This window comes from Dipodomys spectabilis, unplaced genomic scaffold (genome assembly GCF_019054845.1).
Source record: "Dipodomys spectabilis isolate Male_0828 unplaced genomic scaffold, ASM1905484v1 ptg000019l, whole genome shotgun sequence".
Taxonomy (NCBI): domain Eukaryota; kingdom Metazoa; phylum Chordata; class Mammalia; order Rodentia; family Heteromyidae; genus Dipodomys; species Dipodomys spectabilis.
In genome coordinates this window covers 27857025-27871050 of record NW_024870696.1, presented here as the reverse complement: position 1 = coordinate 27871050, position 14026 = coordinate 27857025, and the positions used below count along the sequence as shown (strand labels likewise).

At 43.1% G+C, this 14026-nt stretch overlaps 1 protein-coding gene and 1 non-coding gene across 10 annotated transcripts in view; both read right to left on the bottom strand.

The window, feature by feature from the left end:
- Suco (SUN domain containing ossification factor) overlaps positions 1 to 13712 on the bottom strand; it is a 66255-nt gene extending 52543 nt beyond the window's left edge. For 8 of the 9 annotated variants that reach the window (XR_006146825.1, XM_042674304.1, XM_042674308.1 and 5 more), the window contains exons 1-2: positions 13573 to 13697; positions 971 to 1082 (exon numbers count right to left, since the gene is read on the bottom strand). Coding sequence is in view for 8 of the 9 variants with exons in the window: in XM_042674304.1 (XP_042530238.1) it covers positions 971 to 1082; positions 13573 to 13634 (174 nt within the window). In the remaining variant the exon portion in view is untranslated. Of the gene's footprint in view, positions 1 to 970; positions 1083 to 13572 lie in introns of all 9 variants that reach the window. The other variant, XM_042674311.1, reaches the window with a different exon arrangement.
- On the bottom strand, positions 4564 to 4694 carry LOC122104029. Its single transcript, XR_006146862.1, has one exon. It is a non-coding gene; the product is annotated as a small nucleolar RNA SNORA38 (small nucleolar RNA).
- Positions 13713 to 14026: the final 314 nt, after the last annotated feature.

The following is a 14026-nucleotide window of genomic DNA, read 5'->3' as shown; positions in this document are numbered from 1 at the left end:
CAGCGCCCAGGACCAGAGTTCAGGCCCTATGACAACCCCCCTACCTCCCCCCCCAAAAAAAAATCCACTCCAAATACCATGCCAAAACATACCAAGCATGTAAATGTTTATACACCTGTGCACTGCACATATACGCACACTTCAATAGAAAAGACTGAAAAAAGTCCATTGATAAGGAAATAATAAATCATAGTGTATCTATATAATGGAACAAAAATGAAGCCAGTATGAACATATCAACATGAAAAGGAGATATTAGAAATATCACTAGAAGAGTGAGATCATAAGTTTTGTGACATTTTAATGGAAATGAAATTATTGTTTGTAAACATAAATGTGTATCTTTCCACAGAAAAATATCTGAATATTTTCCCCAAAATACACTAAGGTTCTTTTAGGGATGAATAACATAAAAATATGAATATTTTTGTAGTCATACGTATTACTTTTATGTTTTAAAATAAATACACTGAAGTCAGACAGCAGCTAAATTTAGCCAATTTTCACCTTTCATCATTTAAAATGGTAAAATAATGATGTTGAGATTATTAAGTTTTGGGGGGGGGGTTCTATGTATTCACTGTACTGAATTATACAGAACAAACTACAAAGCCACCAGCTGCAAATTCTACTTATAGTAATCAATCAGTTCTAAGTGTTTAACTTATAAGAGGAGCTTTTTTTTAGCCATATTTTAAGTATTTAGAATATTAAAAAGAGCAGTATTTCTTATTTCTTTGAACATGCATTATTTTCTCTTTGCTGCAGACTAAAGATGTTTGCAAAATTCTACATATAAGCAACAAGTATGTATTTCTAAACTATCTTACTTATACAAGCCTTGTAGTATAGCAAGGAAAAATATAAACATCTGCCAAAAGTTGTAGCATAGTATATTACTTTCATTCTAAATGTTTTAAGACAGTTTTTAAAAAGCTGACACACAAATTACAATGTCTACATTAGGTACCTTTGTCAGGAATTGTACATCTTCATTTTCTAATGCACAATTATCATCTTGAGAGTAATATGATGCTGAAGCTGAAGAACTCTCTTTACAACACACGTGCCAACTGGGAAGCCTATGAACACACACCACCAGCAATGTCAACAAAACAAGAGAAAAGAATAAGCTGTTTAGTCAGCATAGTCCCAATTATGAGCAAGAACTTCAGACCATAAAAAAATACATTCCCATCCTACCATACTTATAAGAAACATAGTAAGAAATGTAAACTGGGTGCTGGTGGCTCAAACCTGTAATCCTAGCTACTCAGGAGGCTGAGATCTGATGACTGAAGTTCAAAATCAGCTCAGGCAGAAAAGACCCTTATTTCCAATTAACCACCAGAAAACCAGAAGTCACATTGTGGCTCCAAGTGGTAGAGTGCTAGCCTTGAGTGAAAAAGCTCAGGGATAGCATCCAGGCCCTGAGTTCAAGTCCCACAACCCACAAAAAATAAAATAAGAAAGAAAAAGAAATGTAATATTCTAAGAAAATATAAAGTCTTATTACTATTCCAAGTATAACATTATGAATTCTAAGAAAGTATAACAGGAAAAACCACAGCTGCAGTATCTGATAATTATCATTATTACCAAATATAGAACACAGAAAGCTTTCAAAATCTATACAAATTACAACAGAACTATATTAGCAGTACACAATAAAAAGAATCAGAATCCAATCAACTGCAGTACAGTAATAGTTAAAACTGATGTTCATACAATTATATTTCAGCCAAGTACCAATGGCTCATGTCTATGATCCTAGATACTCAGAAGGTTCAGATTTGAGGACTGGAGTCCAAAGCCAGCCTGGGAAGACAAATCTCAAGCATTGTTATCTCCAATTAATCAGAAAAAAAAAAAAAAGTGGAACAGATAATTTGGCTCAAGCAATAGAGTGCCTGCCATGAGGAGCAAGAGGCCTCGAGCCCGAGCTCCAGCACTAGCACTACAATTAAGTAGGCACACATACGAACCACGTAAGCAATTATCAGCTATTCTGGAGGCTGAGATCAAGAGGATCACAGGGTTTTATTTTTTTTTGGGGGGGGGAAGGGGGCAGGGGTCTAGTAGTGGGGCCTGAATTCTGGGCCTGGGTGCTGCCCCTCAGCTCTTCAGCTCATGGCTAGCGCTCTACCACTTGAGCTACAGCGCCACTTCCGGCTTTGCTTATGTGGTGCTAAGGAATCGAACCCAGGGCCTCATGCATGCAAGGCAAGCGCTCTACCACTGAGCCACCTTCTCAGCCCCAAGGATCACCGTTTAGGGCAAGCCCTAGCAAAAAGTTCACGAGACCCTATCTCAACAAATAAAAAGTTGGGGACAGACAATGGTGTGTACCAGTCACCCCAACTACATGTACAGTGTAAAAAGGAGGATTATGAGTAATCATGAAGTGTAAATAGGATGATCAGGCCAAAAAGCAAGATATCTGGGTAAAAGATGAAACACTAATCAAAGCATAACAAAAAGCAAAAAGAAAACCACTTACATTTTAGTCACAGTTCTCCCATTGAACAAATTTTAAAACTTGTATGCCTCAACACTAACATTGGAAAAAGAAATTATGGGGAAATGGAATAAATGCATGCACTTACTATGTCTCAGCCCAAAGCTTTTCAACTTTCTCATTTTCTACTTAGTATTCACCCTCTACAATCTACTTTCTGCACACATTGCACCTCTGTCCCAACATTGAGCACCCCTGGCTCCCACAGAGTGCGCGGCCTCTGAGCATGGCTTCCTCCTGAGGGCCGCCTCCTTCTTTGGTTTGCACATTATGTGGCTCCTCCTAGGGCTCCCCTCCAAGTCTCTTTAAGACATGCTCATTTCTGCTCACTATTTAAATCCTGGTGCTCATGTTCTGTTCTGAGTCTTGCCTTTATGATCTAAGTGGGAGACTTCATTTCTCATAGTTTTTGTTTTTTAGTTCTGTTTTCTCCTGACTGGTCCATTCCTTCATACACCTGAATGAAACTGTTAGTGTTTTCAATGAATAAATCTTATTTAGAGGTTTCCCTTATAAAAGCTGGATTTCTCTTCCTTCATCTTCCAAGACATCTCCAAAATTAAATCCAGAACGGAACCGTCTTTTTCCAAATCTCTTCCCCTATATCCTTGTCCCCACTGTGTACTACTGTTCTCTATGCAATCCTCAACTTAGAAACCTGAAAAATCTGTGCCTACTCCTTTGCCTTCGCCCTCCCTTCACTATTTGGTGTTTATTTTACTTAAAATTCCTTCAACCCATTTTTGAAATCCCACTATGACTTAGGGAAAACCATTACCTGTGAGCAACCAACAGTCCTCCCTAATTCCTATCTTGTTACCTCTGTAAACCAATCCTTCACAATACGGCCAAAAATCTAACACCAAATTAACAGACCCTCACTTCTTTGACAAAACTCAAGCTTATCTCCATATACTTAAAACCCACTCACATTCTGCTAGTAAGTCTTCAGTTTTGTATTTCTTGCCATTTTATCTCACTTCATGCTTCAGTGATACAGATTTCTACCCCCAGTTCTTTAGCAAACTCTGTAGTCTTGTACCCCCTTCCAACAATGTTCTTTTTCTGCTCCCATTTCTTTTTATCCAAAATGTCCCTAAATTGTTATCATTCTTTTCTCTAGTTGAGAATTGAGACTCTGTTCATTTCTACATGCTAGAGGTTGGTGGTCTGTCTCTAAATTCTCATAGCCATTTAGGAATCTCTATCTGAATACTTACTATACACTGAAATTAACTGCTTACTTTTGTTTCTCACAAAACAGTGAGCATCTCCAGGGTAAAAAACTAACTGCCCTGTCACTAGCATGTGACACACTGAGTACTTTTCCTGTGACTACGGTCTGAAACAGCTTTTGGTAAGTGAGAGCTCAGTGAGAAAGAAGACTTCGTGGTCAAAGAATTGAACTGGGCAATGCAGTTTGCTTCTTAAAACTAAACTCAGATCTTATTCCTACTACAGAAATATAGTGCCACCAAGTTTTTTAAATGCCCAGACATTTGACAAAAATACAGAAGTTGGGCTGGGAAGGTGGCTCAGTGGTAGAGTGCTTGCCTTACATGCCTGAGGCCCTGGGTTCAATTCCTCAGCACCACATAAGCAAAAAAAAAAAAGCTGGAAGTGGTGCTGTGGCTCAAGTGGTAGAGCGCTAGTCTTGAGCTGAAGAGCTGAGGGGCAGTGCCCAGGCCCAGAGTTCAGGCCCCACGACTGGAACGCCCCCCCCCCCCCAAAAAAAAACCACACATAGAAGTTCCACTAAGTATTGACAGACTTGTGAGAAACAGGTGAATAATATGGATGTCAAAGCCAATTTGAACAAAAATGGCAAGCAAATGAAACCAAATAATCATTGCACTTCCAATACATTTGCTCAATGGTATACTACTTTTTTTTTGCATCATAATGTTATACTAAAGAAAGGTATTTTTCTTAATCTAGGATCAGTTTGGGGCTTTAAAAAAAAAAGTACGCAGATACAAACTCTGAGCTCATGTTTGCTCAGCTGGCAGTTTACACTTGGGCCAAACCTCCAGCTCTTTTTTTTTCTATGTAATATGGTTGATCTTGAGCCCATGGAGAGCAAGCTGGCCCTAGATTTCTCCAAGTTCACATTTCTTTGCCTTTAATTCTTACAGGTCCAATGGCAGGGAACAAAAGACATGCCTTTGTAGAGGGTTCCAGCTCTACTTACAGACTTTCTGCTCAGGCTGACCCTGAACCACCATCCTCCGGTTCCCAGCCTCTTGAGTACATAAGATTACAATCATGAGCCACTGACATTTTTTTTTTTGGGGGGGGGGTCTGGTTGTGGGGCCTGAACTCCGGGCCTGGGCGCTGTCCCTCAGCTCTTCAGCTCAAGGCTAGCGCTCTACCACTTGAGCCACAGCACCACTTCCGGCTTTTTTCATTTTGCTTATGTGGTGCTGAGGAATCGAACCCAGGGCCTCAGGCATGCAGGGCAAGTGCTCTACCACTGAGCCATCTTCCCAGCCCATCACTGACATTTTTTAAGTTGATTTTTTACCTGCTTTGGCTGTCTATTACTATGCAACAGCACATTGCCACCTTTTTTTTTTTTTTTTTTGTCGGTCGTGGGGCCTTAACTCTGGGCCTGGCACTGTCCCAGGGCTCTTCAGATCAAGACTAGCGCTCTACCACTTAAGCCACAGCACCACTTCCGGCTTTTTTCTTTTTGCTTATGTGGTGCTGAGGAATCGAACCCAGGGACTCAGGCATGCAAGGCAAGCACTCTACCACTGAGCCACCTTCCCAGCCTGCACATTGCCACCCTTTTTCCTTTCTCTTTCTATTCTATTTGGTTACCTCCTCAGTTCTAAGTTGAATCACATAAAACTGTTAGCTTAGCTGAAGGCCCTATGTTCTAGTGCTTGCTTCCAATGAAACCTCTCATTTTACTAGTTATGGTCTTTTATATTTACTTTGGTGTAAAATTGATCTTGGCTTCGAGTTTCTGTAGGACTGGTTTCAGCCTTGCTGAACTATCCCACATATCAAATTCTATTAGAATACTAATCATTAAATTGGCATATAATTTCAATAATCCAATATGGGAAAGTATTTATTGACCAATTTATGTTTGTTCTGTTTTTATATCTTAACCTACAATTAAAATTATGGTTAAAAAATAATAAAAATCCAACGGACATTAAAGAAATATATGGTCTATACAAGTGACCTTAACAGATGCTGGAAATGAACAGTCCACAACGCTAACAGATGCTGGAAATAACAGTCTACACTTACTTGAATACTAGTTTAAGAAGTAGTCTGAACTGTGTTCAGTATAAAAAACTCAAGTTGTAACACACTTTTGATACATGTACTTTCAGTTCAAAACTAGAAAGACAGTCCCCAAATAAATTAGGACCAAGTTAACAGACTAGCCAAGCTAAAAGGAAAAGTTTATATACATAACAATGGAAAGTAAAGCTACAAAAAGTAGGTTTGGGGTAGACTTCAACACTGTAACCTTTGATCTTTTAGTGGGAAAAAAAGCTTTTAAAGGAAGTGTATCAAAAAACTGAGTATGAGGCCACTAACCATTAACTCTCTTTAGTAAAAACTTTTTTAAATCTCTTCTAGCTATCAAACAAATGTGTGAGAATTCAGTTACCAGCTCTCCAAATGTTATTTCTACTTTCAAAGTTTATGAATCACCTCTCTTTTAAAAACAATGTCTTCTCTCAGTTTTCAAGCTCTTCAATTCAGCCTTATCTAAGCTATTTACACCACTGACCGCTTAAATGACCTCCTTAATGCTCTTTCTATCTGTTTCCAGTTTCTTCCTTCTTTCAAAGCTTTCCTTTACTGAGTACCTTTCTTTATTCTATTTATCTGCAGAATATCAATACCTTTCAAACGACAAATACTCTGCTTAAAAACTGATTGCACGTATGACAACTTCGCCCAAATCTTGTCTGCATTCACGTCTGCACTTAAGTGCCCGTACAATGCATCGGGCTTGGATATTCTATTCTTCTCCAACTAACAGGTCCATAACAATGCTCCGCCAACTCTTCCATTTCTTTTTTGAATACTATCATTCTTCTTACTGGGCAAATCTCTCTCTCTTGTATACACACACACACACACACACACACACACACACACACACACACACTTCTCTCTCTGACCTTATTTCACAAACTGACCATTGTAAACCTTAAAATGTATTCTCTCAACTATAGGATACTCCAAGAAATCACTACATTTTTGGGGAGGGTAGGGGGTGTCTATCAGCCGTGGGGTTTGAACTCTGGGCCTGGGTGCTATCATCCCTGAGCTCTTCAGCACAAGGCGAGCTCTCTACCACTTGAGCCATAGCGCCACTTACAGTTTTCTGGTGGATAATTGGAGATAAGAGTCTCATGGACTTTCCTGCCCAGGCTGGCTTTGAAGCTTCATCCTCAAATCTCAGCCTCCTGAGTAGCTAGCCACAGGGCCTGGCTAAGAAATCTCTATTTTGTCTGCTAGAATCCTGCAAAGATGCAGGACATGGAAGTCTCAGTAAAACTCTTGATATTGAAATGGATAGCAAAAAGCAGGTATTTCACAAGAGCTAGTTCAAGGCAAACTAAAACAGCTCTTGAATTTTACCCCAATGCTATTGCACTACATTGCCAATTTGCCCACCTATCACCAAACCAGATGATTTACTTCCACAAAAACTGTTCTGTTAATGTGCCCTCCTCTTCTATGATCAAGTCTGTCTTATGACAAACCATAATTATTCCAATTTCTTTTACATATTTGTCCCTGTAAGTGAAATTTATCTGGCACAATGATGACATATTCCCAAAGTGCCACTTCTCTTGCTGGCTCTCCAAAACATGTCTCCTGCTTCTTCCCCAGTCCTGTCTACTGGCTACCATTCGCCCACTTCAAGAACAGTGCCTCTCTTACCCAGAGGCACTCCTTCCTTTAACAACTGCCACCTGCCCACTGTAGGCACACATGCATGCCTGCACATGCGCGCGCGTGCGCGCGCACACACACACACACAGCCATTATTCATATTAGACGCATCTACACTCTTATTTCTTCTCGTGAAGCATACATACAGGCAATTTTCCTAAGCCAAATTAAAGCTTTCATGGCGAATCTACCCCTCATTTCCCCTTACTGTACTAATCTTTAAAACTGTAACTCACCAGGCATTCTAATCAAACCTCATAAAACATTAGGCATAAAAAGTTGATTCATTTAATCCAGTAATATTTAAATTGAAACAAAAAAAACCCCACCATCTTACTAAATCATAATGTAAATTCAAGTCAAGAGTCCTGAAGTGGGAAGGTGGCCCAGTGGCAGAGTGCTTACCTAGCATGCAGGAAGCCCTGGGTTCAATTCCTCAGTACCACATACACAGAAAAAGCCAGAAGTGGCACTGTACCTCAAGTGGTGGAGCGCTAGCCTTGTGCAAAAAGAAGCTCAGGGACAGTGCCCAGTCCCTGAGTTCAAGCCTCAGGACTGGCAAACAAAAAAAGAATCCTAGGCATGTATGCTTCTTTTAAGGTCTTCATGAATATAATTTTAGTATCTATTCTCTCTAGCTCAATCCATGCTAAGAGAAAAAGACACTAGCCACAAGCCATCTAGGCAGTACAGTACAGGCAGAATATTGGTTACCACAGCTCACAAGTCAAGGCTTCTTTAGGTGCTGGCTCTGTTCCTGACAAGCTGTGAGAACTTGGACAACTTAGTTAACTTCTGCGCATCTCTCTTTACCACTCCAAGAAAGTGTTTATGTCAGAAGTGTTTATGTCTGTCCCACAAGAGACACAGTGAGAACAAAATGGGGAACTGAGAGATTAGCATTCAATGAACGTTCACTTCAAGAAGCTGAGGGACGGCGCTCAGGCCCAGAATTCAAACCCCAGAACTGGTAAAAAAAAAAAATTAAAAATACAAGTAAGAAATACAAAGTAAATATATGTTCATTATTAGGGCAAAGAAAAGACTACTTAAGTTTTATACTCTTTCTACTACTACAGCACAGGCATCTATAATATAACAATACAATGCTTAAGTCTCATAATTCTTCTATGCCTTTCACTATACCAAATACATGTGAGTAGCCAAACAATATTTCAAATGAATTTATAAATTCTTATTTCTACACTCTGACAAACCAGGAATCTTCTCCTATTCAACGAACTACTAAAGAAATTACTGTGAATGATAAAACCTACCAAGACATCACTCTATGCAGGTTATGTATTTTCCCAACAGATTACAAATACTGTATAATAATTAGTACAATGAGCCATATCAGTAGTATACTTTCTAATAAAATTAGATGTTACTTTTATGTAAAATGTAAACCATTTTAACTAGAAATTCATTAAAATAATCAGGTCCTGGGACTATAAGGCATAGATTAGTTGTAGAGCACTTGCTTAGCATGTGCAGGGTCTGGGTTCAATCTCCAAATACAAAAAAGAAAGGAAAAGGGAGAAAGAGAGGAAGGGGGGAAGAAAAGGAAGAAATCAGCCATTAAAAAGACTTCTTTTAAAACCTCTTTCATATTTATGTAACAAATATATCCCAAAAGATTAGCTTACTTACACACTGAAAATTCTTATAAACAATTTCCCACTTCTTTGTGACATGTGGAATATTCATTTTGAAATTACTTCAGGGTGATGACAAGTAAATCTATTATCATTAGACCTGAAATACTTCTTCACTCAGAAGTAACAGAATAACTTACAAAATATGACCAATCAAAAAAAACAAAAAGAACACTCAAGGGTAAGTTAAGTGCTGATACTCTTTTGTCCTTTCTCATTTTCTGCCAAATACCCGTTCCATTCTGATATATTCAAATGCTTAATGACCTAAGCAGGTTGTGTTGAAGCACATCCAACAATTATAGATAACCAAGCATTTCTTTGTCACTCTTTGGGGACACAGGGTCTCAACCTTTACCCAAAGATGTCACAGTCATCCCACAGCCCTTTTTCCCAGGCAGGCAACTGTGGCTTCATCTGACACTCTTTAGAAAGACCCACTGCTTCATTCGGAATGAACTGCAAGGATAAAACATCTTCCTAATGTCTTTCATATCAAGTTCCACCAAAAAAATCATTAGAAAAAAAAGTTAAGTGATTTGGACAAGGCTTAATTTATTACTTTTCTTCCTTTGATTACTTACTGCTTTATTCAGAAAATACGTTTAAAGACTTTAACAAGTTAAGCAGACAAAAAAATTTCTTTCAGGATGACAGAATATAAATTTTCAATTTTTCTATTCATTACCTCAAAAAAGTAACAAAGGTTCTGGCTCTTTATGCAAATTAAGAAAACACTAGAATCCAGAAAAATTATTAGAGAAAAGGCAAAAAAAAGAGTACAGAGATGTAATGACAAAACGAGAAAATAAACCTCTTTGGTTAATGAAAACTGAGCTGAGATATTTCAAAGATAAAAATAAATGCCAACACTTTGATTTAAACACCTGTCAACTCTCTCCCCCTGTGACCACCTACAATGCCCTGTCTCCAAAGTCTGTCCCCTCCAGGAATTTTATTCTACATAGCATTCTGAATGGACTCTCTTGTTCTTTTAGTTAACCTATATCTCTTGTTCATTCTCATCCAGCTTATAAAAATCACAGTTGATTAGAAAAACCCTTAAAACTGTAGCTCTAGCCATCATCTCCCTCTCCATTATTCTATACTCTGCCAAAAATACAATTTTCCCATCTTGAACTATCCATGATAAAAAACCATTTACAGATGAGAATAAATTATCCCAGGTCATGCAATGAGTAATAGGTACTGTACTGGATAGAATATTCTGAAACATAAATTCTTTCTTTGGTTTTCTTTTATGTTTATCACATGTGCCAAATTAGTCAGAATTGGTTAATGTCAAATGCTTCCCATGAGTCTAAATTAATATTTATTAATTATTATCCAAGATGTTCCTTTGGGGTGCAAAGTGAAAATATTTGTTTAGTCTAAAAAATAAGTAAAGCTTTACAAAGATTAATATAACTTACTAGAAAGTCAGCTGTGCACACATGAATTGCAGTAACTATAGAGATAAAAACCTAAGAAAAAGGGGCTGGGAAGGTGGCTCAGTAGTAGAATGCTTGCCTTGCATGCATGAGGCCCTGGGTTCGATTCCCCAGCACCACATAAGCAGAAAAAGCTGAAATGGCTCTGTGGCTCCAGAGGTAGAGCACTAGCCTTAAACTGAAGAGCTGAGGGACAGCGCCCAGGCCCAGAGTTCAGGACCCACGAACAAACCACCAAAAAAAAAAAAATCAAAGAGAAAAGTGGAAGCTCCCCGAGCAGTAATAACTCAGTTAAATAGATTTAGGGATTAATTATCTGTAACTTAACTGACACCCATGGAGAATTAAAAGAAATTCCACTACTTGTTAGTACAAAGTAGTCCTCATCCACATTATGATACACAATAATCTAAGAGGTCAACTCACACACATCCCACTAAAAATTATTATTAAACAAAAGGTACTATTAACAAAAAAAAGTTCTCTTTCTTAGACATCATACTCATAATTTATTATATATTCTAATATACTAACATCGTGTTGGCACATGTATATAGTCATCAACAATTATGCAAATCAAGTGCATGAGTAAAACTGTTATTTATTAGGGGCCACCCTCAGAACATCCACTGTTTAAGACATGGATCAAGTCTTTTTTCTCTTTAGGGCGATGAGCAACCTTCCGAGTTCACCGGAGGCTGAACAAGAGCTGCCTGACTACCTCACCATCATTTCAATACTGTACTTTACGCAGTAAAAGAAACTGTGGATCTCAGTTAAGGCTGAGACAGGGAGGTTACCTTGAATTGTCTGAGTGAACCCCATATAATCACCAGAGTACTTAGGGAAGGAAACCCAGACAAGATCGGTCACTGATGAAAATGAGGACTGAAGCAAGAGACTCAAGTTATGTAAGGAAAGAGATACAGGATCAGAAAACCTTTAGAAATTGAAAAAGTAGAAATGGAATTCTCCTCTGCAAGGCCTCCAGAAAATCAGTCACATTGACATCTTAATTTTGGATCCATGAGGCTGGTTTTGGACTTCTGATCCTAAAACTTGTAATACAATAAAAGTGTATTGTAAACCATTTAATTTACAGTAATTTGTTACAGCAACCATAGAAAACACAGAGCTTCTTGAAAAAGGACAGTTTCAGTGTAAAAGGAAGATGAGCTGGTGCCCCATCACTGGGTTTTCAATGCTCATCTGAAACAAATTAAGAATGATACAAATGTGATGATTTTACAATGAAACACAGATACTGTACGCTTACTGTCTTACAAAACTCTCATGTATTATCACTTCCTTCCCTTAACAACTCTGTAGAGAATAGACAGATCAGTTTTAGCAATCTAAGGTCCTAAGAACTAAAGTTCCAAAGAGTTATAAGGAGACCTATCTAGTTAGTGATGGTATCTTGTCTATAATACAGCCTTGTAGTCTACAGTGAAAAGATGACTGTAGTCAGAAGTCTGTCTTATGAGTCAGACTGACTAGGTGTTCATCTCAGTTCCAAAACTAATAGCTGATTAACTGAAGTCAAGTTGCTTAACTTCTCTATTTACTCATCTGTTGAATGCAAAATGAAGTTCGTAATATCTTCTAAAGTTGCTGTAACAATTAAAGGTCTTCAAAAGTATAAAGTACACACCGTATGTGTGACACTGCATAGATGACGTTACATATTGACTCCTATCTGCCTCTGCACTGCATTTTATCTAGAATGCCCTGGGCTATTTAAAAATCACTTAACCAAAAACCCCCACAACACTACAGCAACCAGAATGAATGAGACTGAGAGGAAGGACTTTCTGTGGAGGCAACCGAAGGTTAGTATTCTAGGCTGGAAGGAAAAAGGCAGAAGAAAATCAAGATCCATACAGTTACCACAGTACGAAATGGTAAATTCTGAATGCTAGAAGACTGCAGGGGGAACTTGAGAACTCAAAACACTGTTGGACGGACACACAACATGCCGTGCGCAGAAGATGAAGGGAGAGCTAACGACTCACCCCAGAGCCAAGGACTTGACTTCATGTTCACCTCCACCAGCGGGGGGGGGGGGGGGGGGGGGGGGGGGGGGGGGGGGGGGGGGGGGGGGACGACCGGGGAGGACGGGGGGGGGGGTGGAGGACGGGGGGGGGGGGTGGAGGACGGGGGCGAGGACCGGGAGGACGGGGGGGGGACGGGAGGGGGGGGACGGGGGGGGGGGGGGGAGGACGGGGCGGGAGGACCGGGGGAGGACGGGGGGGGGGGGGGGCCGAGGGCGGGGGGAGGACGGGGGCGGGGCGGGAGGACCGGGGGAGGGCCGTTCGCGCGGCTGCGGCCTCACCCCCCGTCGGTCGGAGCCCACCATCCCCGACGGGGCGTCCGGCCCGCCGAGCCCCGCCGGAACGGCGGCCCTGCCGAAGGGAGGCGCGGCGCGGGCGGGTTGGGTCCGAGCGCCCCCCGCCCGTCCCCCTCCCGCCCCGTCCCCCCCCCGCCCGTCCCCCCTCCGCCCCGTCCTCCCTCCCGTCCCCTCCAGTCCCCCCCGCCCCGTCCCCCCCTCCCGTCCCCTCCGCCCCCGTCCCCCCCTCCCCGTCCCCCCTCCCGTCCCCTCCGCCCCGTCCCCCCTCCCGTCCCCTCCCGTCCCCCCCTCCGATCCCCCCCCCCGCCCCGTCCCCCCTCCCGTCCCCCCCTCCCGTCCTCCCCGCTCCGTCCCCCCCTCCCCGTCCCCTCCCGCCCCGTCCCCCCCTCTCGTCCCCTCCCGTCCCCCCCTCCCGTCCCCTCCCGTCCCCCCCCCGCCCGTCCTCCCTCCGCCCCGTCCTCCCTCCCCCCCCCGCTCCCCCCACCCCGCCCCGTCCCCCCTCCCGTCCCCTCCCGTCCCCCCCGCCCCGTCCCCCCCTCCCGTCCCCCCCGCCCGTCCTCCCTCCGCCCCGTCCCCCCTCCCGTCCCCCCCCGCCCGTCCTCCCTCCGCCCCGTCCCCCCTCCCGTCCCCCCCCGCAGCCCGGGGCGCGGCGGCACTCACCAGACCAGGGAGCACAGCGACAGGCAGGAGAGCAGGGCCGCGGCCCGCCGGTACCTCCTCATCGTCTCCGCCTTCCTCCGCCGGCCGCACGGCGGCTCATCCTCCCGGCGGCCGCCAAGATGGAGGAGCCGCGGCGGGCGCGCGAGGTCGGGGCCGGGCCGCGGGGCCGCCGCTCGGCGGAGCGGGCGCGGGCGCCTCACTGGCGGGCTCCGGGGACCGCCTCCGGCCGCGGCCGCCCCATCGCGCCCCGCCGGCCCCCGGCTCCCGTCCCGTGCCGCGGACCACCAACGGCCGCCCGGTACCCGCCGCGCCGCAGCCAATCGCCGGCGGGGCCGCGACACCTCACACACGCCGCGCAGCTGGAAGCGGACGCGTCACCCACGTCCCGCGGCGCCGCGCGCCACGCCCCCCCGCCGCCCGGGCCACGCCCCCTCGCCGTCCGCGGCCGGGAAGC